Consider the following 26,498-nt stretch of genomic DNA (forward strand, 5'->3'; position numbering starts at 1 on the left):
TAGAAAATCCTTGTTTTATTCAGCCCAGGTCTGGGCAATCTTGCTCTGTGATATGGCCAAAATATAAAAAATAAAACCAACAACCGACAAAATACCGTTGTAGAGAAGAGTTAAGTACAAAATTGGGCCTGGCATCCGGAATCCCTGTGGTTTCGGTCTGCGTTTGCTCCCTGAGGCCGGCAGGGAGGGATGCCTGTGGCTTCCAGCTGCCCCTGCCTGTGAGGTGGGGGTGGGGGGGCTGGGCCCCTTGGGCCGGGTCGGTCCTGGCAGGAGGCTTCCTGGGGGAGCCTGGCCGGCTTTGGGGAGTAGGGAGATTGACCGTCTGTCCATCCTCTGTGAGATCAGGATCTAAGGAAAGAAAGCGAGCAGTCAGTGGTAGGCTAAGGGACAGGCCTCCTCCCTTGAGTGTCAGCAAGGCCTGCCACTGCGTCCCCCGCGGATGGCGCCCCTTCTACGGCCTGGATCCCACGTGGGAGGGGGGCGGTGTGGGTGGAACCCTCAGCCAGCCCCAACCTCCAGAAGAGGGGTGTCCCGGCCTCCCCCACCCATGCAGGGGCCATCTCGGCACCACCCCCTCCCCGTGCCCCGAGTTCCACAGTGTTCTCTAGGCCATTAGGAGAGCTGCTACTGTCTGGGAACGTTTTCTTTTTTTTCTAACAAAGTACTTTTTTAAAAAAGCCTCCTTCCTCCTCTTCAGAAACATGATCGCAAGCCACAGGCGTCAGTCCCGTGGCCTTTCTGGGAACACTGAGTCCAGCTTCCTGTGCCCTGGCCCGGCCGCCTGCCTGCGGTCAGGGTACCACAGACGCTCTAATGAGACTTGAGCCTTTCCAAGCACTTATGTAAAGGACTTGGAAAGGAGGGCCTCCGCCTTCCCTGGCCCATAGGCCCCCGGGGGGGAGCCAGAGGGGCCGCAGGGCTGCTTCTCTGTCTGCCTTGTTGAGGAGCCTAGCTCATGGCATGGCTGGGGATAGGGATGCTGTTTTATTCCGCCCTTCCCGGCGGCGGGCAGGACAAGAGGGACGTAGGCTCCCTGCCTCCCTGCACACCCCTTGACCCTCTTTTCCTCTTGTGTGCCCCTTCCTTTCTTCCTCCTTCTCCTTCCACAGAATTGCTCCCCAGAAACCCTCTACCGTTTAGGTGACCCCTGAATTGGGAACGGCTGAATGAGACAGGCCCTGGGGAGGGAGGGGGTCAGAAACCCAGGCCTACAAAAGGGCCACCATGCCGGGGATGGGGCAGGAATCAGTTGTTTTAAATATACTCTGTGACCTGGACAGTCTGATCAAATTCAGTTTATGAGGAATCCAATCTCTATACTGAACTAAAGGCTGCTATTATCATTTTTAATATACATGGGCTGGTGGTGGTGGTGGTGGTGGTGGTGTGTGTGTGTGTGTGTGAACAGTTAGCTTAGTGGTTGCAGCTAAAGGGCAAAAGGGCTGTCTCTAAACAGGTCCTGACTCTGATACACAAAGTGAGACTTAATCCTGGTCACACAGTGAACCCTAATCCCGGTCTCACACTGAGCCCTAATCCTGGACACACACTGAGCCCTGACCCTGGTCACACACTGAGCCCTGAGCCTGGTCACAGGCTAAACTTCATACCTGTCAATCATTAATAAGCATATGCTTTTGTCTCTCTGGGCCTTGAAATCTCTGCCATTTTTCCCCCAGCTGATGGACTGAAGTTCTAGAACTACACCTGTTTTGTTTTAATGGCAAAATGTTGATTTGAGCTGATCAAACATTTTAAATTCTCATGGAGTGGGGCGGGGGGTTTCTTGGTGAGTCTGTAAGCAGAAGGTCCCTCTGCAAAGTACTTCACCTGGGGAATCAGAAGAGGCTAAAGATGCGCAGCCTGGAGCAGTGGCAACCAAGGTCCTGTCCCGGAGCCATATGCCCAAGGCCTGGGCCAGAGTCCTGCAGTTTCCAGTACACCCGGGCCCAGCCACTGGGGAAAGCTCCTCCCAACCAGAATCAGTTCTAATCTGGGGCTGTTTCATTGAATGCACTTGACAGAGACACAGCTGCCATTTTCTGGACACCCTCGGAAGGGTTCTCCAACACCACACAGCAGGCCTTTCTATCTTTTAATTTCCCAAGCCTGAATGGGAAGGGTCTCTTTTGTAGTTGAGAAAAGGAGTTCAGAGAGATGAGGCGACCTGCCCGATGTCACAAAATGAAGACAGCTCAGAAGCAGGACTACAGACTTTCCCCCAGTCCTCCTCCCCCTCCCCCCCGCTCCTCCCCGGCTGAGAAAGCTTAGGGAGCCACACCATCTGGGCCCAGAGCCCCACCAGGAGCACTCCGCTGTGGTTGGCACGGACAAGGCTCTTCGCCCTGAGTGGTTCAAGTGGCCCCACCTGTTCCCCCGTGAGGACAGGGACCACGTGGAGAGGATGACGGGTGAGCACTTACTGGACGATTTTGCAGTTTGTTGTAGAAACATAGCGACCTGTGTAGTGAATGTTGCATCTCACCACATTGTTGGTGAAGTCCGACTCCAGAACAATGTACTTGGGGTTCACATGGACCTGAGGAAGAAAGGACACCAAGGGAAAAGGGATCTGGTCAGAGGGCCGCCCTTCACCTGTTCACCAGGGAAGGTGGTAGAGATGCAGACAGACAGACAGATGTGGAGGGGCCAGAGGGAAGGAGATGGGAGGACTAAGAACGACGACTTGAGACTGAGTGCTATGGAGACAGAAATCCACTGGTGCAGAGACATGGAGAGATGCAGAGAGAGGAAAGAAGAGTCAGTGCATGGTTGAAGAAAATAGCACCAGGTTACTCCTATTGGAAGATGGGAGGCTGCCCCAGACCCAGAGTCCAGGCCGGGTGGGCCCTGCGTGGGGCGCTTAGGGTCAGAGAGTTTGAATCTCTGTCCCAGGGAACACAGCAGTGAATGAGGGGGGCTGAGCAGGGATCCTGAGACTGGTCTCCCAAGTCCGAGTCCGACACCCTTTGACCACACGTGTCCGTCAAGATGACACAGGCAAAGGCTGTCCCCTGTCAGGTGGCATTTCCCAGCCTGGAGCAGGGATGTCTGACACAGGGTTCATGGCCCAGGTGTAACCTGTGCTTTTTGTCTGGAGAAGAGCTGTTGGGACACAAGGAAGCCTTCAGAATGTTGGATTAACGGGGCGGGGGGGGGGGGGCGCTGCACCAGGAGCAGCTACACCCAGACTTAGAGTTGCAGAATATCTAAGAACATGTTACTTTTAAACCCTTTACTCTCCCCTCACCCCCAGGGCAGGAAGTGTGGGCTACGGATGTGGTTTGAATCCCGAGTGCCTGGAACTCAGAGGGCCTGTGTACACATGTGGTGAGTGGCTGAACACGGGAAGGAGAATAGCCCCGCCAACCCTGGCCCTGGTCTGAGGCTGAGCAGAGGGGCTGCTGAGCCCGCTGGGAGCCTCCGAGTTTGGGGCATGACCAGAGGCTTCCGGGTTGCTGTGTTCCCAATGTAGCTTTCCCAGCAGGCCGCGTTCGCGCGGGTCAGCGTGCCTCCCAAGCCCGTCTTCACTGCTCACTGCTCTGTGTAGTGCTTTAGGGTGTGGAGCGGCGGGTCTGGGGGCCCACAGGAAGGTTCCCCGCCCTTGCTTCGCACCTGCACAAAGGAGGAGGCCATGACGCCCTGGTCCCGGAGCAGCCTGTGTGGACGTACCACACTAGGCTATGTGTCCTTGACGTGCTTTTCTCCTTGTCCCCATCCCGCCCCACGGGAAGTGGCATTGGAGCAAGTGGACATTGGGGAAGGGGTTCAGGCCAGAAGGGACTCTTGGTCCCAGGAGCCTTTAGCTTTGTAATTATCCCTGTGGGGAGCAGGAGGTCTCTTTCGAGCATGGCGATGTCCTCTCACAGATGGCACAGAGCCTCCCCCGTCTGCAGACGGGGGTGCACCGTGTAGCTTTCCAAGTCCTCTGTCCCCTAGGGAAGACGTGTCACTACCCCCTCTAGCATCGCCACACCTAGGCCGAAGGTTCATTTTCTTATGGAAAGGGAGGCTTTGCCTGCTTGAGGCCAATACCCTCCAACGGGAAGAGGAGACCTCCACGTGATGTCCAGGCTGCCGCCTCTGCTCCACAGCCGGGGAGGAGGGAATGCCGTAGAGGCCAGAGCACATCCCCGGGGCAGGGACATGGAGCAGGAGGGGCAGGCAGGAGGGAGCTCCCTGGACCAGGAGGCCCACCTTGAGGATGTAGTTCCCAGGCTGCACATCCGTTATGTCGATCCACTGGCAGTCGATGTCCGCATTGTAAGTGTCATAGCAGCCGGGGCTCAGACCCTGGGAAGAGGGACAGGAGTCAAGGCTGGGGTGCTGGGCCCTGCTCAGAGCCACTCCAGCAGTCTGGGCCCCTCCTTCCTCCCTTCTAGAGCCCACCGGGTGGATGGACCAGACAGAAGATAGGGAGGCATAACAGCCAGCTGGGAGGGACAGAAGGAGGGGGATGCCTGGGGAGTTGGACAGAGGGACAGATGAAGAGACAGACGGGCAGGATAGACAGATGTTCTGTGGATACCTGGACAGACTGACAGAAAGGTGCATTTGGGTGGACAAACAGGCAAGGGAACACCATGCCATCTAGACTTCGTTGGAATGTTCCTTTCTTTCCACAGGCGGACTCGCCTGGGACTGATGCAGGAAGGGACCCTGTGGTGACCCGATGACGGGTGAGAAGATCCTTGCTGCCATGGAGTGGAGTGGCCAGGAGCCTTGGCACGGGCCCAGCTGGGCATTGCTCTCTGCTCCCCACCCCCCTCGCCCCTGCTTCCCTGGGCAGGGCTTTGTCCCCAGACCCCTGGCTCCCAGTCCTTTGTCCCTGGACCTCTCGCCCAGCCCGGACCTGCGTGTGAGACGTGCACGCGTAGCGCTTGAGGTTGCCGAAGTCACAGGTGCTGTCCTCCAGGCAGAAGCTGGCCTTGTGGCCCTCCGCCACCTTCTTGCCTGTGGCTGCATCTAGCAGGTCATAGTGGCTGAACTCATCCATGCTGTGGTAGTGTCTGGGGACAGAGCACGGGAGGAGAGACAAGGGGGCCTAGTCACCCCTGTGCTTTCTGAGACGGGCCTGGAGAGCCTGCTGTGACCCAGACTCCTGACCATCTGGGCTCCTGGGGCTCCTTGGTCCCCTGTGTCCCTCAGGGCAATGTCTCTGGGGCTGCTCCCAGCCAAATCACCCAGGGAGAGCACCTCCTCTGGAGCCCTCACTTCCTTGCTGGGCTCCCCCCTGGGCGAGCCTCCCTTGGACCATTCCCTGTATTCTAGACATTCCCCCTTAACACCCATCCTCCTCTGAGGAGCTTTAGCTAAGGAACTCTTGCCCCGGGGGGGGCGGGGGGGTGGTGCTGGTGGGGGAGTGGTGGTGGTGTGGATCCACGGCAGGCCCTCGCACCAGCATAGGCTCCGCCCAGAGCATGAAGTGGGGGGAGGAGCTCCGGAACCAAGGCCCCGCCCCACAGTAGGGGACGACTTACTGATGGCAGCTGTGCCATTCCCACGTGTGCCTCGGCCGGTTGGGGAGGAAGTCCGCTGTGCCTTGGTTCTTCACGCGCTGGGGGAAGCGTAGCAGCACCCGCACATCATAGTCGGTGGCCTCCGGGGTGTAGGCTGTGCTGCAGGGACAGGTGGGGAGACCGGAGTGGGGCTGGGTCTGGGGACACCGACGCCCAGAATGGGCCCACCCATCCCTGAAGTTCCTCTCCACGGACTCCCTGTCCTGTGGCGGAGGCTCAGGCCTCTCCCCATCTCTCCTGAGTGCAGGGGAGAGGCTGTTCACTTCTTTCTGGCTTCCAGCCTGTGGCCGGCAGCTACCAGGGAAGTCTTTCTCAAGTGGCATGGGCCTAACCAGGACAATCGCACCTGCAGGTGACACTCTGCTGGGGACAGCCTGGGGGGGGTGTGGGGCAGCGAGAGAGGCATATAGAAATCTTTGGAGGGCTTTTTGAAAGTGGCCCTATCCAGGAGATTCCAATAAGGGGACAGAGCCCTGACTGTTGACCCAAGTATGCCATCTCTCAGGTGCGGGCTCTTCAGTGTCAAAGCCGTTTCACTTTCCCAATCCTGTCTGCCCTGCTGCTCCCCCACACATCCTGGGGTTCCAGCTCCAAACACTGTTTCTTGAGCAGATTTCTCTCCTACTAAGCTATACTGTTGCCCGTGTTTGACCCAGAACTCACCCAGCCTCCTAGGCCTAACTCAGGTTCCCTCCTTCAGGAAGTCTGCCTTGAGTGCCTCACTCACAGCCATCTTGACTGCCTGTGAGCTCCAGCAGCACCTCCTGTGGCCCAGCCTGATACCACAGGCCCCCTGGACTCTGTTAGTGTGACTAGGCCACCTTTCCCTGACTGTGAAGCTGCCAGGACTGAGAGGGGCTTTGTAAGAAAAGGAAGGGAGAGAGAGAGGAAAGAAGGGCAGCAGCAAGGGGAGTGAGACAGACAGCCCAAGACAGACACAGACACACATGTGTGCAGGGGCTGACCAAGGCTCCTCCCCTCCCCGGAGGCCTGCTGACAGCTGTTCTGGCTGGCCTCAGGGGCACTTCCTGGCACTCCTGAAGGTCTGGGTCCTGAAGCCAGAGGCAGGAGGCAGCCAGTTGCAGGGATTAGCTCGCTCTCCGAGAGGACGTCTCCCGTCTGCCAGGACATAAGGCCCTTGGCCTTGTCTGGGGGAGGCTTGGAATCCGTCTGTGTCTGGGTTGGAACAAAACATCCTCCTTCCCTCTGTTCAGTTCAATCCTGCCCTTCTGTTCAGCTCAGCACACCGTGGGAACCCATCAGGGCCTAGGTTCGAGGCCCAGCTTGGCCACAGACTCGCAGTGAGACTTGGAGTGAGTCCCTTTCCTTGTCTCCATTCGCCCGCAGCCTGTGCGCTGGCTGCGCTCTGCCGCCCGTACTGTTGATGATCACGGAGAGCCCTGCCAGCTCAGCCTCAGTTCTGCTGGGTCGCTAGGTCTGTGCCCCGCGCCCAGCTCCCTAGCCAGTCTGGGAGCTCGGGCCTGGGCCCTCAGGATGCTCCGTGAACATGGAATGGTAATTTGTCTTTGACTCAAAACTCCTCAAAACTCAGCCACGTGGGCTGCCACGGAGGCTGTGAGGTGCTCCCTGCCGGAGGGATTGCAGCGGGAGTGGGATCACGATGCCCTCTTCCCGGGGACAACTGACGAGACCAGACCTGAATGCACAGGCCAACAGAATGGTATAGTGGACCCCCTTATCCGCAGTCTCATTTTCCCTGGTTTTGGTTACCCGTGATCAAGGGCAAGACGTTCTGGGCCAAGGAAGCAGTGAGTGAAGTCACATTCTGGTACAAGCACCTTATCTCATGACGGACAGATGACGCCTTGTGGGTGAGCTACCAGGAGGGGCGGCAGTTCTGTAAGCGGGAAAATGCTGAGAATCTGACAGCCTTCCCGCACACTGAAGAGTAAAAGTCAATAAAGCATTCAAATGCAAAAACAAAAAAAAGGGCAGCAAGTAACAAAGAAAAATAGGTACTCTCCAGCATAGAGGGACGTCAACAGATGAGGCAGGACGACGTCATCTTTAACGAATTCTTTCAGCACAGGGAGATGGCCCCACAGCGCAGGTATTTGAACAGAATGTTCGCGGTTCATACATTGGGAAGCAAGCTTGGCAGGCTATAGGGTCACCCAGGAATTAGGGAGAGCTGGCGGGACTCCCCTTCCATAGTCTTGCAAACTGGTCTCCTTGCCCTCTCTCCCCACTGAGGCCTCTGTCACGTGTGCCCTCTGCCCGGGCTGGAGAGCCACACCTGTCCTCTGTGGGGATGGCTCCTCACTCCCACCCTCTATCCTGAAGTCTCGTTCCCCCCACTGGGCTTCCCTGCATCCTTGTGGGACCACCTTCTCATGGGGGAGTGGGAAGGTTCTAGTCCTCTCTTTGCTCTTCAGCTGCCTGACTGGAAAAACACATACCTTCAGGGCTGGTGTGAACATTCAAGGCCATGGTAGAGTTCCCTGTCTCATGACCTCTATGGAAATGCTAGCTTGTCCCCTTCCCCTCTTGGCTCCCTGGGGGTAGGTGAGACTCCCAGACGAAGAGGTCAGGGTCCCGAGAGGCTGAGGGGCTCGGCCAAGGTCATTTAGCTTGTGGGCAGCCTGACTGGCAAGAGCACGGGCTCGGGTGACTCCCCAGAGACCGTCCCCATGTTCCACACTTCAGCCTCGGCCCCTTACCTGGCCAGACACTTCTCCTCCGCAGCACAGCGCAGGGAGTAGAGATGGGCTCTCTGCACATAAGTGGAGGCTTGTACGTAGTTGGGGTCCGGGACCAAGTCGGGGAGACCTGGAGGTGGAGTGGGAGAGACGGAGGAGGGGGAAAGAGTTGGTGTCGAGGGGTGTCAGGCTGGCTGCAGCTAATGCCCAGAGACCCCTTCAGCCGCAACTGCCCTTTGCCATGCTCCTTCCTCTGTATAGGCTGTCACCTCCTCCAAGAAGCTACCTAACCGGAGCTAGGGGCATTGATTGGAACAATTCCCCCTGGGCTCAGGTGTGGGCCGGGGAGGTCAAGGAACTGGGGCTCACTTCTGGAGCCCCGTGCCGTGGGAACTTCTGAGATCCCTGGAAGACCTGGGATAGGAGCGAAGCCTGGGAGTTAGGCGGGAGTCTGGTGAGCCAGAGAACAGGAAAGGGTATACTTGGCGGGAGAGCCACATGAACAGGGGCCTGGAGGCAGGACTGAGTGAACAAAGCAATTTCCTGACAGAGGCACTCCCTCCATGTCCTCATTCCCCAGGCCTCTGGACACCAGCCTCCAGATGCCTTCTGCATTCTTCCCGAACCACCAGGAGAGCCCTGGGCTCTGGCCCCAAGTGACTCCCAGAGAGCTCACGGGCAGAGCCAGGTGAATGGTGGTTGGCACAAGTGGGGTGGGCAGGAAGGGAAGGGCGAGTGGGAAAACACATCCCCAGAGTAGGCTGCTGACGGGGCACGATTCTCGGCCTGGGCACCTAGCCTGACCTTCTCAGGATTCCTTTCTTCTTGCCATCGGCCCCCAGACCTGACCGCACCCTCCTCTGTCTGCAACCCGAGGGGCCTGGCTGCCTCCTCTGCAGGGCCCAGGGGAAGTCTGGAGTCTGCTCAGCCCCTGTGATCACTTGCTCCCCGGGACAGGCGAGAGCCAGGGGCCTGTCCCTCCGCACCTCCCCCACCTCCGTGCCTGAGGTGATCCCAGGGAGCGGGCGGATTATTTGGAATTAGCAGAAACCAAACTCAGGTGTCCAGACCCGGTCCGCATCGGAATAGAGAAGGAACGATCTGATGTGGCTGCTGGGAGCACAGGAGCTGGTGGGGCCTCAGGGTGGGCTCGAAGGTGGGCAGGGGGACCCCGAGCCCCTGGTTCTCGCCCAGCTTGGCCGTGGACTTCAGGGTGAGTGAGCCTGGGGCTTCTCCGTCCCCTCGCCCTCAGGTTCCCAGGATTCTGGTAGTTAAGGGAGGACATGAGGCTACAGGTCGCTCTTCAGTTTCTTTCAAGCCCTCTGCTCTCAGAGGGGCAAGTAAGGTGCGGGGACTCGAGTCCTGTCAAAGCATTCCGGCCCCTCTTCTTGCTGCCAAACCCTTCTCATCGGCTTTCAGGTCCTGAAAGTGAGGCAGAGCCCCCGCCCCACGCCTATCCCCTGGGCTCTGAGCCCCCAGCCCACTCACCCCAGGCCTGGGCCCCATGCGGGAGGCCGGCCCCGCAGCCAGCGTGATCTCACCTACTCGGAATGAAGAGGAAGCTTGGAGCACAGGGTGGGTGGGGATGAGGTGGCTCCTGGCTGAGGGGGGCCGTCTCGGCCAGCCGAGGTCCCATTACTCAAGCTCCAGGAATGCCTGCAGTCATTTCCCAGGGGACCCTTGGGCCCTCAAAGCAAGGGCCCACCTCACTGCCAAGCCACTTCTCACCCTCTGGTACCCGGAAGCCTCTGGTGCGGGGAGGTGAGGAAGACAGGAGCAGTCCCCTTCCCCATCATCAAAGTGCCTCTCCCGCAGCAACGTGTGGGGGTGGGTTAGCCGGGCCGGAAGCCTCATGAGACCCAGTATTTGGCACCAGATGGCCTGCCTCCCCCACCCCAGGCCCGGTTTCAATAAACAGTGTGCAGATGGCTCCTCAAAGCTTTTCTGGCCCGACCCTTCCCCTCTAGGCCATTCCATGAGCTGGCTGGGCAGTCCATCGAGGTTCCAAGAGCCAGCTGAGTAAGAGGCCAGAGGTACTGAGGCCCAGCAAGGGCTGGTGCCCCTTCTGGCTTATGGCTGAGCCCCGACTCTGGTCCTATACTGAGCCTGAACACACCGCGGTTGGATCCTATCAGCAACTCTGAGCCTCGAACTCATTGTTTGTCCCCAGAGTATGTATTAAAAACTCTGTACTTGAAACACTTCTTAAGGAATTACTTTGACATCATGAATCCTTTTTACTGTAACTGAGTGGGTTTGGTTTGGTTTTGTAAGCTCCAAAGCCATGGGGGAGGGGCCTCTGTATTGTCTACATGTGGGGATTTTGAAGGAAGACCATGGACAGACACCTCAGAGCTGGTCCTCACAACCTGAGCTCTGGCCCTGGCCCTAGATACCATCTTCTTCTTACTGTTGAAGAATCTCAGATTCACAGGTGCCTCCTGCTCCAGGAAGTCCTCCCTGACTGGCTGTGATATTCCAGACCACACATAATGTCTGTCTCACCACTAGATCTGTCTTGATCTATAGTCGGATTTCATTGTATTTACCTGGGTTTACTTCCCTCCAGACTCTGCACTCTCTGAGGGCAGGGACTAGGTCCCAGTCACACTGTTAGCGGGCAATGCACCATGCTTTGGGGCTGAGTGCCTACCCATCATATTGGCCTCTCTCAGGCAAGTTTCTTTCATCCTAAGTGGCTTTACTGTTCCAAAGACTGGGTGTGCTCTGTACCCTGTCCCCTGCAAGGCACCAGGGCACACAGAGGTGCTGGAGGGACCAAGGATCAGAGAAGGCAATGAATTTGCCCATGGTTGCACAGCAAGTAGGGGGCAGCCCTAGGAGAAGCTCCTCACCTACTCCTAGCACTCCACCTATCATTCTTTTTATAAAAATGAACTTTCTGGAAGTGTAATCTAGACACAGAAATGCAGACTTAAGGTATACAGTTTTGGTAAGTTTTGACCAATGGTGCCCACTTGGGACCATGCCCACCATCAAGCTCGGTACTGTTTCCGTCATCCCCAAAAGTTCCCTGCTGTTCCTTCCCCCTTTCCTCCTCCACCACCCCAAGTAACCGCTACTCCTCTTTTTTGAATCACCGTAGATAGTTATGCCTTTTCTAGACCTTAAGTGGAACCACTCCCACCATTCTTTTCTTTTCTTTGTTCTTTGTTCTGTATCTCTGACCAGCACAGGGGTCCGGTGTTTCCCCTAACGGGCTCCCCCTGGCCACGCTCCACCTCTGTCACACTAGGGGAAGCTGCTGGAAAAGAGAGTAGCCTTGGGAGTTCAGGCGGCCTCTCCTGTCAGAGGAGGGGACCCCCCCCCCAGAGGTCCCTGGGCACCGCAGGCCCCTCCCTCAGCTGGAACAATGCCTCCTCCTCCGCCTGCTCTCCTATGAGGCACTGCATCAGCTTATAGGAGCAGTGGGCCCCCAGGCTTGGGCTCTCAGCCCCTGGGGGGACTGAGGGGGCACCCCTGTGTTGTTAGAAGCGGGGGAGGGAAGGTGTAAGCAGAGGCTTGTGGATGTAGGGAGGGGGACTGGCTTGCTGTTTCTGGCTTGGGAGGTCCAACCGGGCCTTCCGGGCATGATGGCCCATGTTGCCTGAAGTGTCACTACAGTGGAACCATGTGCCCATCCCCCATCCCAAGAGGTGTGCGGAAGATCCCCGGGAGAGGGTAAGAAGAACACTCAGTCACGCGGATGTCATTTTGAGGAGGGGTTGGGATCTTTTATCCAGAATATATGGAATCACCCAGCCCTGGGACCTGGCACTGGAGCCTCTAGAAAGTGGGTTCCAATGAGAACACCTCCCAGAGACCCCCATTTCTCTAAATGCAGACACTGAATTAATTACAGTTCTAACGTCAGAGCAAACTAACCATTATCACTGGTCTGGGCAAGGCCCCTCTCTTGGAATAACATTTTTTTTTTTTTTTTTGCTTTTCATTGTCACCCGACCCCTCTGACATGTCCTAGGACATTTGTGTTTCTGTATACAACCTGCAGTGTACTGGAGGCAGGCATGCATTCTTGAAACATATAAATGAGATTGTCTTAGAATCTCATTCCACTGGGGCTCCTGGGTGGCTCAGTGGGTTAAAGCCTCTGCCTTCGGCTCAGGTCATGATCCCAGGGTCCTGGGATTGAGCCCCACATCGGGCTCTCTGCTCAGTGGGGAGCCTGCTTCCCCCCCCCGCCTGCCTCTGCCTACCTGTGATCTCTGTCTGTCAAATAAATAAATAAAATCTTAAAAAAAAAAAAAGAATCTCATTCCACTTTGTGATTTTTTCCATCAACATATAAACTAGGGTCTACCTAGCTCATGATTTGTCATGGCTAAATAGGGCTCCTAGGGAGTGCCCTCTGTGGCCCACTATGGCCAGTCTTCCAGGGTTGGGTCCCAAGGTGGGACCAACCATGGACAGTCTTGGTGTATGGTTTGCTGAGGCTACCCAAGGGGTCCCTGGTCACCATCAGCATCCTGCCATCCCATCCCAAGAGGGAGACAGGAGCCTGGTGGCTTACCCTCCTCTGCCACAGAATTTCTGTGGGACCCAGGGCTGGCCTGCCCCCTCTCCAGCCCCCACTGCCTCCATTCATCCAGCTCTGCTTGTCCTCTATCCCACGCAAAGCCTGGAAGGGCTCTGGCCAAGGCCCCTTTGGGCACTGTTCCCCAGAAGCAAAGTGCTGATCGTGGGGGTTGGACACACAGGGACTCGGGCTGTAGAGTCCAGACCAGGGCTGGACGAACATAGAGGCAGAGAGCAGTAGAGGCCCCGGGGATGGCTGAAGCCAGGCTTCTCTGCGGGGAAAGGGCTGGGTGTAAGTGAATCGGGGTCCCAAGGCCATTCTGCAGGCAGCCCTGGAGGCACCCTCGCCCCATCAGACCCTCCTGGGCAGGGAAGACCCAGAGCCCAGGATAAGGACCTTCTGCGTTCCGCATTCCTGCTCCAACCCTGGCGCTTCCTCTGAGGGTGATGCAGGCCCCTTCACTAGGCCCTCGGGACCAGCCTGCCACGCTCCCCACCCCAGGCTGGCCCCTGGGTCAGCCTGCGGGAACCTGAGGCCTATCTCCCTCTTCCCTGGCAGGACCCGGCTGGGGCCTTCTCTGGGGAAGACACCAGAAGGCAAGTTTGCCCTCTCATTCAGTCCCTGGGTGGATAAACCTTAGGCCTGGTTTCCCCATCTGGATGACGGAGAGAGACGCTAACCTGCCAAGGAGCCGTGAGGAGGAGTTCGGTGGCTCCCAAAACACCTGGAGATGAAAATACTTTTCAGGAGCTCTTCAGTCTCTTCCCCAGCCTCGGGCAGGAGCCCAGACCTCTTACAACCTCTGCAGACGATTCTTCAGCAGCCAGGAAATTCTCCCACTGTCTGACCTAAATCCTTCCTGCTTCAGAAGAACTCTGGTCCCTCCCGCCCCGCAGCTCCTGGAGGCTGCCCAGTGCGGAGGGCCTGTGGTTGCCTTCCTGCCACTTGCCCACCTCACCTGTTTCCCTCTTGGCTTCCCCCTTTTTGTGGGTTCCACAAACCTTGGCCCCTTTGAACGCTTTCCTCTCCAGGCCTCCTGTTCCCAAGCCACAGAGGAAGGAGCAAGGAATGCAAGACGGCCCTAATCTCTTGAGTCTTGGGGGCTGGAGGATAAACAAGGTCCAGCAGGAACCGGTCAGCGGGCGGGCGGTGAGAGCTGTGTGGGGCGGGATGTTTTGGCTCAGCAGCCAGACTCTGGAGGAGCCCTGAGGTAGGGAAAGGGGGCAAGCTCACAGAGCTCGGCCTTGCATAAAGAGGAGACGACAGGGCCTATAGGCTGGGAGCTGGCAGCTCCGAGCCCTGTGAACTTGTCATCTCATAATCCGGACATGAGACTGTCTGGGCTGGCCCGGAGGGGCTGCACCTGTGTGATGATGGGGTGGGTAAGGTGGCTGCAGGATTCCCTGCGTCCTGCCAGGAAGGGGCAGTCCCAGCCCAGGCAAAGGAGCTGTGACAGCCCTAACGCCAGGCTCAGAACCCGCAAGGGCTCCCCGTCGCCTACAGAATTGGGCTCTGACTTCTCAGGGCGGCAGCTAAGGCCTTCCGTGGTCTGGCCCTAACAGAGTCTTCCAGATCTCATAGCCTGAAGGGTCAGGAGGCAGCTCCCTCGCACACCAGACCTCTCCTGCCCCAGCCCCTGATGCCATATTTTGGAATTCTGCACACACGAGGGCACACGCGTGCACACACACACGCACACACACATGACCTTGCTGGGGTTCACAGTCTTTAGGCCCCAGACCCTTCCTTGTCAGTGCTGACTACCCCCTCCGCCAGCACACATCTGTCTCCCTCAGTGGGTGGAGACAGTCCCGGGGCCGTGACCACCTCACCCCTCCTTTGAGGGCCCAACTCTGAGAAGGGGATCTGTGAGGGTTTGTTCATCTCAGCGACCGCCCCGGACGTGGGCTGGGGCTGAGCTGGGAGCAGGCTGACATTAACCTCTGGGGACGTCAGCTGCCTTCCGCACTGACCAAGCCAGTCAGCTGCCTCCTTGCACACCTCACTCCCTCACACTCTCCCCGCTGCTTTCTGCTCCCCTGCAAGTCTGCAGGGGTCCCCCTAGCCCTACCTCCAGGAGCCTTTGTGGATGCTTCTGTTCCCTGGGTCTCTCCCTGCCCCTCAGGCCCTTCACATTGACTCGAACTTCCATCTTTCTTATAAAACCTGCTCAACCCACTGCCTTCTCCTCTCAGCTCATGGCAGCTTCATCCTTCCAGCTGCACAGGCTACAAACCTTTGTGTTCATGCCTGACCTCTTTCTCTTACACCCCACGTCCAGCCCATAGGGAAATCCCAACAGCTCCATCTCCAGACTAGATCCTGAACCTGACTTCCCACAACCTCAATCGTTAGCCTGCCTGGTGCCATCAACCCTGCCAGCATCTCTCCACCAGCCTCCCCACTGCCCATCCCAGCCCAGCGGTGAGGGGCCCTGTTTAAATGTCACTGCCCAGCTCAAAGCCTGCAGTGCTCCCTAGTGCAGGGGGCATAAAAGCCTAAGTCCTCCCAGGGGCCTCCATGGTCCTGTGGCCTCTCTGGTCTGCCTCTTATCACACCCCTGACTCCCGTCCTGCTCCGCTCCAAACAGACAAGAACACACTTGAAACCCCCAGAGAATTCCTGCCTCCGGACCTTTGCACTGGCTGTTTCCCCTTCCTGGAATGCTATTCCTGATCGTTGCATGCCTCACTCATTCACCTCCTTCGTCTCTGCTCAAATGTCACCTTCAGGAGGCGTACCTTAACCATCTTTGCAACCTGCTCCCCACCCCCACGCCAGATCTTAGCTATCTCTACTTTCCCACAGTCCTTAGCACATTCTATTATTTCCCTATGTATTATGTTTATGCAGGAAAATATGTCCGCAAAGGCAAGGGTTTTGTGTCTTTCTTTTCGTTAAGGAAGATTCAGCTCTGGCCTATGCCCAGCACACAGTAAGACACTCAGTAATAGTTCCTGAGTGGATGAATCTCCATTCAGGGGAGGGACTGCCCTTTGTCTGCTACCCAGCTGTGGGCCCAGGTGTCTGCGCATAGCATGTGGGAGCAGGAGAGATCTGTGAGAGGGTGGTGGGTGGGGGATGTCCTGTGGCCTGGTTTCTGGCCACTGTGCTGAGGCCTTCGTAATGACAGGCCTGGCTCTGGCACACCCCCGACTTCTCTGTGCACAGCCTGGGGCTGGCCCCTGTGGGCCCTGGCAACCACAGGCACAAACACCCGCAGGGCCTTGTGGCATCTGTCTGCGTGAGCAGGCTTCATTACCAAGCAAAGGTTGGCACTGATTCCAAAAGTTCTTTCTTTTGAAAGAGGATTGGGGCCCCTGGATGGCCCAGTGGATTAAAGCCTCTGCCTTTGGCTCAGGTCATGATCCCAGGGTCCTGGGATCAAGCCCCGAAATGGGCTCTCTGCTCAGCGGGGGATCTGCTTCCCCCACCCTCTTTGCCTGCCTCTCTGCCTACTTGTGATCTCTGTCAAATAAATTAAAAAATCTTAAAAAAAAAAAAAAGAAGATTAACTTTGGGATTGGAAAACCCATGGCTGCTGTTGGTCTACAAGCAGGAGGAGAGGTGGGTTATCTCCTGAGGCTTCGATGGCAAAGGCCTCTGGGACCTTACATTCCCCACCTGAGACCCTTCCTGCTCTGGCATTCGGACACCAGCCCATTTCCAGGTGACAATAACAGTTTCCAAGTAACAAATAACCAGTTCCTGAGTGCTCGTCAGCAAGGGAGAGAGGGACCCAGGCCCAACGGTGGCCCCGTAATTCTGAATCCATACAGAAAGGCCCTCTGGGTCCAGCTGCTTCTGGCGAGGAGGCTGGTAGGTCAGAGCAGGGGAGGGGACCGGACCCAGCCTCTCCTTCCCGCTTCTGAGCCGATGGCTGCTCTGCAGGAATGCCCGGCATGGGAATTGGAAGCAGGTGTGGGCAGCCGGGGCGGACCACCCGCCTCCTCCCCCCACCCTTCCTCTCCTGCCATTCCGGTACTGCCCTTGGGAGTTTTCCATGTGTTCTTGGCTTGGACAGGAGTGGAGTGGACTCAGGCTGGGACTACTGGTGGTGTGAGTGTGAGTGGGTGTGTGTGCACCTTCAGAGCTGAGAGGACACTGAGATGGGGACCCCTGGGGTTAGGAGAAGAGGGAGGAGGCAGGATCTCCCTAAGGCCCTAATGATTCCCACCCTGCTCTGCACCACCCCAAAGGCCTGTGGGGCCTGCGAGCTTAAGGCAAAAGTCCAAATTTTGGCTTTCTGGGGTTTTAGACCTGAGACAAACAAGGAGACAGACTTTCCCTGAGGGGCAAGAAGAGAGAGGCTTCAGCCGTCCAGCAGGAGAGAGAGATGGCCTGGCTCCGAGTCTGGCTCTGATCCATGGAGACCTTGGATGACTTATGAACTTCTGTGGCCTCGGGCTCCTGGTCCGTGGTGGGGGAGGGGGGCAGGCGGGGGGAGGCGAGCAATAACCTATCTACCTGCCGCCCTGGGCTGCTGGCAGCACTAAATGAGAAAATGAAAATCCAATGCTTAGCATTGTGTCTGGTGCACAGTTAGTATTCAAGAAATATCAGCTTTGGTGATTGTTACTTAAAATAGGAGCCCTCTCTGTTTGCGGGGATGGTCCAGCTTGGGACCTGGGGAGAGAGGATGTGGCCTTGCAACCCGATGATAACAGAGGAGACAGGAAGTCTGCCTGAGAGGAGACTGCTCGGGACACAACTCGTTTGTTCTGACACTAATGACTTTGGCCAAACAGGGGAGCAGGAAGAGGACCCAGGTCCCTCCGTGTCCACAGCCTGTCCTACCCCTCTCAACAGCTTCCTCGGCCTGAAGGCTCTATTTCTTTCTGAAGGAGCACCCAGGACGACCTCAGGGAAGGAAGAAGGGAGGCTGAGCTGAGATCCTGGCTCTGCTCGTCACCAGTGATGTGACCCTGGACAAGCCACTTAACCTCTGAGAACCTCAGTTTGCTCGTCTGCAAAATGTGGCTGGTGAATAATACCTAGGGTTACCTTGAGGATTAATGGACTCGAACCGTAAAGCTGGGAAGGGTAGAAGACACCGAGAAAGCACGATATAAGCGCTTGTGACAAAAGTGTTCTGGAGTCTAGAGTGAGAACAGCAAGTCTTCGCAAACACCACACCGGGAAGGGACTCTGCTTCCTAAGCCTCACAGGTCCGCTGGCCCGACTCAGCCCGTCCCAGCCAGGGCCCGGCACAAACTGGACAGTCAAACAGCTTAGGAGTGAATAAACCAGGTGTGCAGCAGAAGCAAGAATACACAAATTAAACAAAATTAGGTCTGGGGGTTAGGAACTCGGGATGGGGGTTCATGCGGGACCCACAACCTGGTTTCACGACTAAGAGGCTGTGTGAACAGCAGCGAATGAGCCTGTCGCCTCATCTATGAGATGGGACAAAGACTGGTACCTGGCTCGTGGGGTAGCTGCGGGAACTAAGGGCGGCGATGTGCAAAGTGCCCACAAATGCCAGTGTCAGTCTCCCTCCCCTGGTTGCAGCTGGGGAAACTGAGGCCCAGAGAGCTGCTGGAGGAGGCCGAGGGGCTCGGCCTGCCCCACCTGGCTCGCAGGTGGCATGTGGGTCCTCCTGGAGTCATCTGGGTGCGGTGCAGAGATGATAGGCTGGGCCTGAGCTCTGGCTCAGCCATGCGGGCGGGGAGGCTGCCCTGGGTGCCAGAGGAGCACTGTGCCCCCTCTCCAGGAGGCCGTGAGTGACACGGCACAGTTTAGCCACCTGGCTCAGCGGGTGCTCCAAGATGGCCTGCTTGATATTATCATCCCTGACCTGGGGCTCGAACTCTGGATGCTTCGGGGATAGAGGCCAGCTTCTACCTTTCTCTGCATCTACTCCAAGCCTTAGGAGGTAGGGAGGTGACCTGGAGAAGGGGAGGCGGGGGTCGGGAGCTGGCCCAGGTGTAGGGAGGGGGGGCAGGGAGCCAGGGCTACTGTCGGGGATGAAGGGGTCTTGTCTGGCTTCTTGAGTGCAGGAGACTAGATGGAGAGGGGAGGACGCTAGGAACACCTCTGGGTGTATGGGGAGGTGCAACCTCCAGGCCGGGGAGCAGTCTGGTTCCCATGAGGCTGCGGGGGTATGAGACGGTGAGAAAGAAAGGAAGGAGGTGCCTCTGCTTTTGGAGCAGTAGGCTAAGGCATTTATTTTGTCCTGAAGGCCTTCAGGAGCCCCAAAACTTTCTTGAGCAGGAGAATAATGTGGTCAACTCTGTAGAGGGACTGGCCAGGGAGAGGCTGGGAGCAGGGGAGCAGGGAGGAGGCAGCCAGGGCTTCATCCTGGGCTTTGATTGGTCATGTGGGGACAGGGCTGGAGGGCCATGCCAGGCAAGGCTGGCACAGCCGTCCATCCGCGAGGCCCAGGAGAATGGCCAGGGAGCCTGCTCCATATTGCTTTCACGGGGTTTCCAGGACCGGTGAAACAGGCCAGGAGTGGGAGGGGGAGGCCTGGGGAAAGAGCTGGGGTCTTCAGGGACCAGGAGTCACCTTAGGTGGTCCAAAGACCACCAGCTCAGAAAAGCTGAGGCCGTGAGGGGATGGGGTGGGGAGGGGGGGTGGGCAGGGGCAGGGACAGGAGGCCAGGAAGAGAGGCCCTGGCCACGGTGGAAGGAGAGGCACAGTACAGGGGACACAGCTAGGTTTGGGAAGCCGCCGGCCACCCTCCAGGCGTCTGCACGGATTTGCTGAGAGCCAGGCAAAGTATGTGACCCTCTCTGGGCCTCTGTTTCCTGGTCTCTCCAGTTACAAGTTCCAGAGTTGGAGACAATGGGATTGCAGGAGGCCCGGGCAGCCCCAGCACTGGGTGGGAGGGAAGAGGGTGCAGGCGCCAGAGGAATAAACCCGGGCTCTGGACAGACGCTTGGAAACCGCCCAGACGCGGAGGGATGTGGGCGGAGCGCACATGTGTTTGGTGTTGTGAGGACACATCCACGCCCACACACACACACACACACACACGGGCTGCCAGCACCCAGCCTCAGACCCCTGGGTGTGTGGCCAGGAGGAATGAGGTCAGTCCCAGAGAATCTGCCCTGGACTCCCACACCAGGCCTGGGGGTCTGATCTCAAGCACAAGGCTTGGCCTTCTCTTAACTGGGATTTTCCATGGTCTGGGCCTAGCAGGGTGGGAAGGGGGAATCAATGATGAGAGAGAAGGTACTGCTCCTTCCTTGGTCTCTCTGTGAGCCCCAAAGTAGCCTGTGTGCCCCCACACTCCATCCCACCCCACACACCACGCCCCCGCCCTCATGACTAGGGGAAGGAGCACCTGGAGGGTGCCGATGACCATCACCTGCAGCAATGCACAGGTACCTCCTCCTCCGGGAAGTCCTCCATGAGCCCCCAGCCCCTGACCAGGGAAGCCCTTCGTCTGGGCTCCCCTAGCTCATGCCTCCAATGCCTGCCCAGTCACAGCACTCATGTGTCCCCTTTGCTATGCCTCCCCTGACCCCAGCAGGGGCAGAATGTGATGCTTACCAGCACACTTTTAACCCCAAACCAACTATGGGGCTCAGGGTCAAGACCGGAGACTCTGATAAGCACCAAGTGCCCTCACTCCAGACATGGCCTTAGCCCTGGCCGGTCGCCTTCGAACTTTAAGAACTGTCAGGCCAAAGAGGGTCCCTAGAAAGCCCCACTGGTTTGGCACACAGAGGCTGAGGCCCAGGCTTAGCTCTGTCGGTGGTGCTGTAGCACTGGAAACCTCCAATTTCTCCCATGCCCCGAAGTGGGCCACTTCCAGCCGAGCCCCACTCTGAGGTCACAGAGCCTAAGAAAGCCACTGCGAAAGCTTAGTACCCTGTAAGGTGGGATGCCCTCTCCTCCAAGGAGCTCTAGGAGCAGAGATGCCCAACTTAGAGCACCCTGCTGCCAGGATGCACAAAGTCTCAGTGAGGACCAGATGCGGGTGGGGCCACGGGGGGCAGGAGGATACAACCTTCATCACATCCCACAAGGGCCCCCCCATCAGGCTCCTGCCCTGAGGCCTCTGCAGGTTCTGCAAGTGGGATTTGGCACCCAACTTGAGTGCTATGCCCTGGATGTGAGGCAGTGGGTGCTACCAGTGGGGACACTCCTCTCCCCTAGCCTTGGGCTCCAGCAGCCCTGAGGGAGACAGAACCACGCTGCCCCTCTCCCCCTCTGGCCCCTGCGCAGCGGCCTCTCACCTAGGTCGGTGTGGCTGGAGACAAGCCAGCAGTCCCTGAGCTTACCGAGGTAGAGAAGCAAAGGTTGGGGCTGTGCCCCTGGGACCTGCCGGGTTCAGCCCTCACCTGGTGAACCTGGCCCGGCAACCTTGGAGTCGGGCAGAGAACTGGGGCACTGACTGCAGCCTGAAGGGACTGAACGGAAAACCTTCGCTGAAGCTGACTTTGGGCTTGCAGATGCAGAGGCAGAAAGGGGAACTCTCAGACAGCAGAGGATGGGCCAATAGCCATCTAGCCTTGGCCAGGCCCCTAGTGGGCCCTTACCAGGGTAGCCCCCCTGTGCGTGGAGTTCTCTGTCTGAAGACAGAGAGTTTCCCCTTCGCTGTGTTCTTATGTACAGATGGTTTGGGCTTTCCCAAGACCAGGTCATATCTTCACATCCCCTCTTCCCACAGAAAATGCCAGAGGGAGGCTTGTCTACAGCTCCCTCCTGGGGCTCTCCTCCAGGACCCGCACTGCAGCGAGTGAAATGAGGGAGCTACTGGCCTGGGCACAAAAAAGTCAGTAACCACGAGAAGTAGTATTTACAGCAACACTTTTAAAAATCAAGATCAGTGCCAGAAAAATCTGCAATGAACCAAATATCAGAATCTCACATAAAGACAGGATCAGTTTGCCTCAGGCTCCAGTATGGCTTTGTATGGCACCGTTACTAATTCTACGTAAAAGCTGGATCTTTTGCTCATCACAGGTTTTTTAGATGTTTGCATTCGTTTTTGACCTAAAAGGCATTAAAATATTATTTTTCCTTCACCCCTGGCGGGTGCCTCACTACCTCTCCCATCTGGCCCTGGCAGTGTCCCCTGCGGGAACTCCTGTCATCTAGTCTGGACTCCTGCCTGGAGCCAGAGCGGCCTCCCTAACCTTCTGCTCATCCAGGCCAAGCTCACAAATGCTAGTGACTGGGACCTTGCCATACCTCCAGGGGCATCCCCAAGGCCTTTCTGACCCTGAAGACCCAGGTTTCTGATGCTGATACTCCCTGCTTCCCCCTGCGAGGCTGGCATAGAGGCATCTGCAGAGCTGGAAGTCAGGCCCTACTGAAATGATGGAGGGGCAGGGAGAAGCACTCCTTCCCTTTGTCCCCAGAGGACCCACACCAGGTCTGGAAGGTGCCTCAACCTCAAGCCCAGCCAGTCCCTCCACCCCCGACCCCTCCAGCCAGGGTCAGAGCCCAAGCTTGCCTGGCCAAATCCTGCAGCTAATGATGCGTGGACCCGGGGAGGTCAGGAGGTGGGACGCACGGTGACTGTCAAGGTGGGGGGGTGCTCAGAGGAGGCCCACGGACCGCGCGGCTGTGGCCGTGGCCGTGACCGCAGGGTGGCCCGCGGGGCACGGGACGGTACTCACCGCGGCCGTTCTGGTTGGGCCGGTACACGCTGCCCACGCTGAGGCGGCCCTGCTGCGCGCCGCTGCGCTCCCCTCCTGGCGGGGGCGCGTCCGAGCTGCGCACGGGGAGGTAGGGCGGCTCCAGCACGCGGAAGGGGGGCTGCGGCTCCACGGCCCGCGGCGGGACGTAGGCCTCGGGCGGCACGTTGGCGTAGGGCGGGTACCAGCCGAGGCGGGGGTCGCCGGCGTAGGCACCGCCACCGCCTCCGCCGCCTGTCGCCGGCGGCGCGTCGGGGCCCGGCTCCGGGTAGGCCTGCTCGAAGCCGGCGGTGCCCTCGTGGTAGAGGCTGTGCGAGTAGCGGCGGTCCAGGCCGTCGGCGGGCTGCGGCGGCGGCTGCGGCGGAGCGTAGGGCCTCTCCGGCGCGGGGTAGAAGGTCTGCGGCGGGTACTCAGGCTGCTCCTCGCCGCCGCCGTACTCCTCGTAGCGCGCCCGCGGCTGGAAGGGGTAGATGACCCCGGCCGAAGCTACGGCCGCAGCCCCGGCGCCGCCGCCGCCGCCGCCGCGGTAGTACACATAGCCCTGGTCATAGGTCCGCGACGCGGGGTCGTAGGTCTCGTACTGGCTGACGAAGGGCGCCTGCGGGTAGGGGAACTGCTGCGGGAAGGAGGGCGGCTGGCGGTAGGTGGTGGCGAAGGCTGAGGCCGAGACCGAGGAGGCGGAGCCCCCGTGTCGTTGCTGGGAGACGGAGGTGCGGACCCGGGCCATACCCGTGCTGTCCCCGACGGCCACCTCGCGCCAGTTGTCGGGCACCTGGCCGAAGCCGAACGGGTGGCGCGCCTGGCCGCGCACGGTGTCCGAGCCGACGCGCCCGGGCAGGGGCAGCGACGGGGCCTGCCGACGCCGGAGGCCTCCTTGGCTGCGCCGCTGTGGGGCCTGGGGAGCGCCGGCCAGCAGCACCCGGGAGCTACTGTCCGTGCGCTGTGGCCTCGCCGGCAAGTACTCTGAGCCAGAGTTGAGCAGGCTGTACACCTGCCCGTTGTTCTCCCACTGAATCAGCTGCCGCCAGCGCCCCGCGTCCGAGCCCTGTCCCGGCCGCACCTCCTGACCGTGCACCAGCACGCAGAGGCAGGCGCCCCACACCAGGGCCCCCAGCTGCCAGCCAGCTCGGGCTAGAGCCATCGTGGCCCCTCTGCAGCGGCCTGGTGGACCGAGAGGCTCTCAGGAGTGTACTCCTGTGCGTGCTTCTCTTCCCACGGCCTCGAGGACAGGACGGCTCCTTGCCTGCCTGGGCTCTAGCTTTGTCCATCCTGGCCTTGTCCCGAGCGGGACGGCTCCTCCGATGACAGCATTTCGAGGCCAAGGGGTCAGGGCAGGGCAGGGGCGGTGCCCAGGGCAGCCCTGCTCTCTGCAGGGCACCGGACAGGCAGGACTGCCTGGGAGACTTACATGGCCAGCCCGGTACTGGCTGGCCGCTGGGCAGGCGCTTTCCCACTCTGAATGAATAAGCAACAGGCTGGGAGCGTTGGGAGGTTTCGGGCAGCCTGGTCCGCCTGCTGGGGCCTCCTCCGCGGGGCCCTATGGCCCGCCGGGTTTTAGCTATGCTGCTTGTCCCACAGCTGCTGTGCTCCCTCAGTCTCTGGAGCTTCCAGCCAAGCTGCAGACCTGCCTCTGAGGAAGGGAATGAAGCAGGGACTAGAAGGGGGCTTCTGGGGGTGCAGGCAGAACGTGGCTGGGGTGTCAGCATCCCTAGGGCCCTTTCCGCTTTGGACCCAGCATCCCTGGTCTCACCTTACCTGCTTCTCTGGGCTTGAATGAATGAACCCCCAGCCTCTCCCCAGGACCTCCTGAACTCCCCTTCCCCAAAGTCGGTGCTAAGGGCCACCCTCCTTGTTGGTGGGCCTTCCTGAGGAGATGCTGAACCTAATATTGGACCCCAGGGGCAGCTCAGTTGCTTAGGCCTGAGTACAAAGGGGCTGGAGCTTCAGCTTTTTCCTGTCTTGGCACATCTCTTGTGCTTACTCTCTCAATCTGTAGAATGGGCGTATGCCCTTGTGCTGACTAGAACTTGTGAAATCATGGGAGAGGTCAGCCTTTTATGCATCGCATCAGGGAGGTTTCTGTTCTGTGTCTCTTGAATCAATGTCCTGAGTATGCCCATGGTTAAAATGCGACCCAGGGGCTGTCTTTGATATGGCACAGCATAGAACAGCAGGAAGGGGGACTCAGGAGAGCTAGGCCTAGTCCTGATGCTGGGATTAATTTGCTGGGTGATGTTGGGGAAGCCCCTTCTTTACTCTGATCAATGGAGGATTAGACCAGATGGTCCCCAAGAGTGCTTTGGGAGTTTCTCAGTCCTCTCTGACCACGGCAGAGATAGGAGGGATGCCAGAAGTTTGGACATCTTGGTATCCAAGAAGTTACCCTCTGAATGACTCCCCTGGGCCGCCTTGTCCCACCTTGCTCCTGAGCTGGAGGGCAGAAATTTCCCTCCTGTGCTTATACCCAAAGTAGGAAGAACTTGCCCTTAACTTGGCCCCTGCAGATTCCCCTCTACTTTGGAAACTCCTGGAGCCCACCTGAGAGAAGCCCCCAGAGTGGACATTCCTCGGAGACCCTGGAGCCCCAGCCCTCACCTTTGCCAGCTAGCATTTGTTTGCCCATTTCACTGGGCCTCAGGATGAGGCTTGATTCAGGTGATTGTCTACCCTCATGAACCAGCCGGCAACCATTCAAAAGGAGCCCCTCAGCTGCCCCATGTGGGGTTAGGTTTCAGACTCCAGGCAGGACTCCTGCAAGGAGTGACGGGTTTGCTGCCCTTCCATACCCCCCCACCAAGCTAGATGCAGAGCTGGGCTCATGGAGGGGGCCGGGACCTGGAGAGTTAAGTCTTCCCTGCCTCCCGCCTGCCCCCTGCAGTGCTGGCCCCAGCTGCTTGGAATCCCTGGGGTCCTGTAGGGTCCTCCCGCCAGCCAGATGGGCAGCAGCGCCAGGAGAGGAGGAGAAGAAGTGGAAACAGGCCTCAGGGTACCCGCAAGTCGGGGAGGGAAAGGGAGGAGGATGGATGGGGAGAGGACAGAGGATGGCCATGAGATAGGGGAATCCCAGGGGCTGAGACTGGAGAAGGCAAGGACTGCTCTTGGAGAGCCAGGCCCAGGGCAGGGGCTGCCTCAGGGCTTTGGGGCTGCGGGGCACAGGCTGTCGTTCTCAGCTAGACCCTGCCTCAGAGCCAGCACTTGGCGTGAAACCCTAGCCAGCGCTGGCTCCTGCTCAGCTTTCTTTTTTTCTTAATAAGGTCGAATCAGAGTGAGTCAGAGGAGCCAAGTTTCCTGTTAGGCTCTGTTTGAATAAACTCTGCTCTGAACAGAGCTTGGGCCTCTGCATCAGTTCCCTGGGCCAGGGCCGTGGCCCTGCTAGCCGTCCCTGCTGAGACCAGAGAGCTGGGGTCCCCAGGATGACCCGGCCAGGGACCTGACTTGGCCCTTGGCCATTCCCTGGGGAAGCCCGTTCCGCTCTCAGGGCTTCGGTCTTCATCTGTGTCTTGGGGGTGATAATACGTTTCTTGCGGTAAATTTGGGAGGATGAAGTGGGAAGATTATGAAAAGTGCCCGGCACAGAGCCAGGCACACGGCCACTATCTTTCCTCCTCTTGCACCAGTGGCAGGAGGCGGGGCTCCTCTCCCATGGGTGTTCCCTCTCCCCACCTCCCGCTCCGTTTTCTCTGTCCCTTTCCTGTTTGGATCTGTCTCCAGCATCCTTCCTAGTCCAGGGGAAGCTTTGTGCAGGGGGGGCCTGGTGCCACCCCTTTCCACCTCTTCACTTCCTCCCTCAAGCTCCTTCTCCCTGCCTGCAGCTCTGTGAGCCCAGGGGAGCCTGCCCAGCTCCCCCTCTCCAGACACCGTGCGGGGCCTTGCCTCAGTAGCTGGAGGTGTCCTGGCATCCTCCCAACTGAAACCTTCAGAGTGGTGGCTCACAGAGACCTGGGCAGGCCGCAAAGGGTGCCGAGCTTGGCTCAAGTGAGGCCCTTGAGTCACCAGGCGGGGCTGGGCCCGAGTTGTCTGGATGTAAGGGGGTGGCGTGGGGGCTCCTCTCTAGGCCTTGTCCTTACAGGCTGGGATTCACAGCCACATTTTAAAGATCTAGCCCTGTGGTTGAGGTTTGTTGCTCTGGCACTAGGAACCAGGCTCAGGGTACCTCGGGAGGGCCAGCGATCCAGGGCTGAAAGTTTGC

General features: G+C 58.5%; 1 protein-coding gene across 1 annotated transcript; it reads right to left on the reverse strand.

The window, feature by feature from the left end:
• Positions 1 to 23,748, reverse strand: LOC111153234 (lysyl oxidase like 1). Its single transcript, XM_022512135.1, has 7 exons — positions 22,292 to 23,748; positions 8,201 to 8,309; positions 5,481 to 5,618; positions 4,853 to 5,009; positions 4,198 to 4,293; positions 2,424 to 2,539; positions 1 to 348 (listed from the first exon to the last, which is right to left on the reverse strand). The coding sequence occupies exons 1-7, from the start codon at positions 23,448 to 23,450 to the stop codon at positions 342 to 344; spliced, it is 1,782 nt and encodes a 593-aa protein (XP_022367843.1). The 5' UTR covers positions 23,451 to 23,748; the 3' UTR covers positions 1 to 341.
• Between the last annotated feature and the right edge of the window lie 2,750 nt (positions 23,749 to 26,498).

The sequence above is a fragment of the Enhydra lutris genome, unplaced genomic scaffold (genome assembly GCF_002288905.1).
Source record: "Enhydra lutris kenyoni isolate GAN:26980312 unplaced genomic scaffold, ASM228890v2 scaffoldscaffold31, whole genome shotgun sequence".
Lineage (NCBI taxonomy): Eukaryota > Metazoa > Chordata > Mammalia > Carnivora > Mustelidae > Enhydra > Enhydra lutris.

Excerpts from the sequence above, each read along its gene's own strand:
- LOC111153234 (XM_022512135.1), bottom strand. The coding sequence starts at position 23,450 with ATGGCTCTAGCCCGAGCTGGCTGGCAGCTGGGGGCCCTGGTGTGGGGC. Across the intron at positions 8,310-22,291 it reads GCCCAACCAGAACGGCCGCG|GTCTCCCCGACTTGGTCCCG; the intron begins GTGAGTACCGTC and ends CTCCACCTCCAG. Across the intron at positions 4,294-4,852 it reads CGTGCACGTCTCACACGCAG|GGTCTGAGCCCCGGCTGCTA; the intron begins GTCCGGGCTGGG and ends CCCTCTTCCCAG.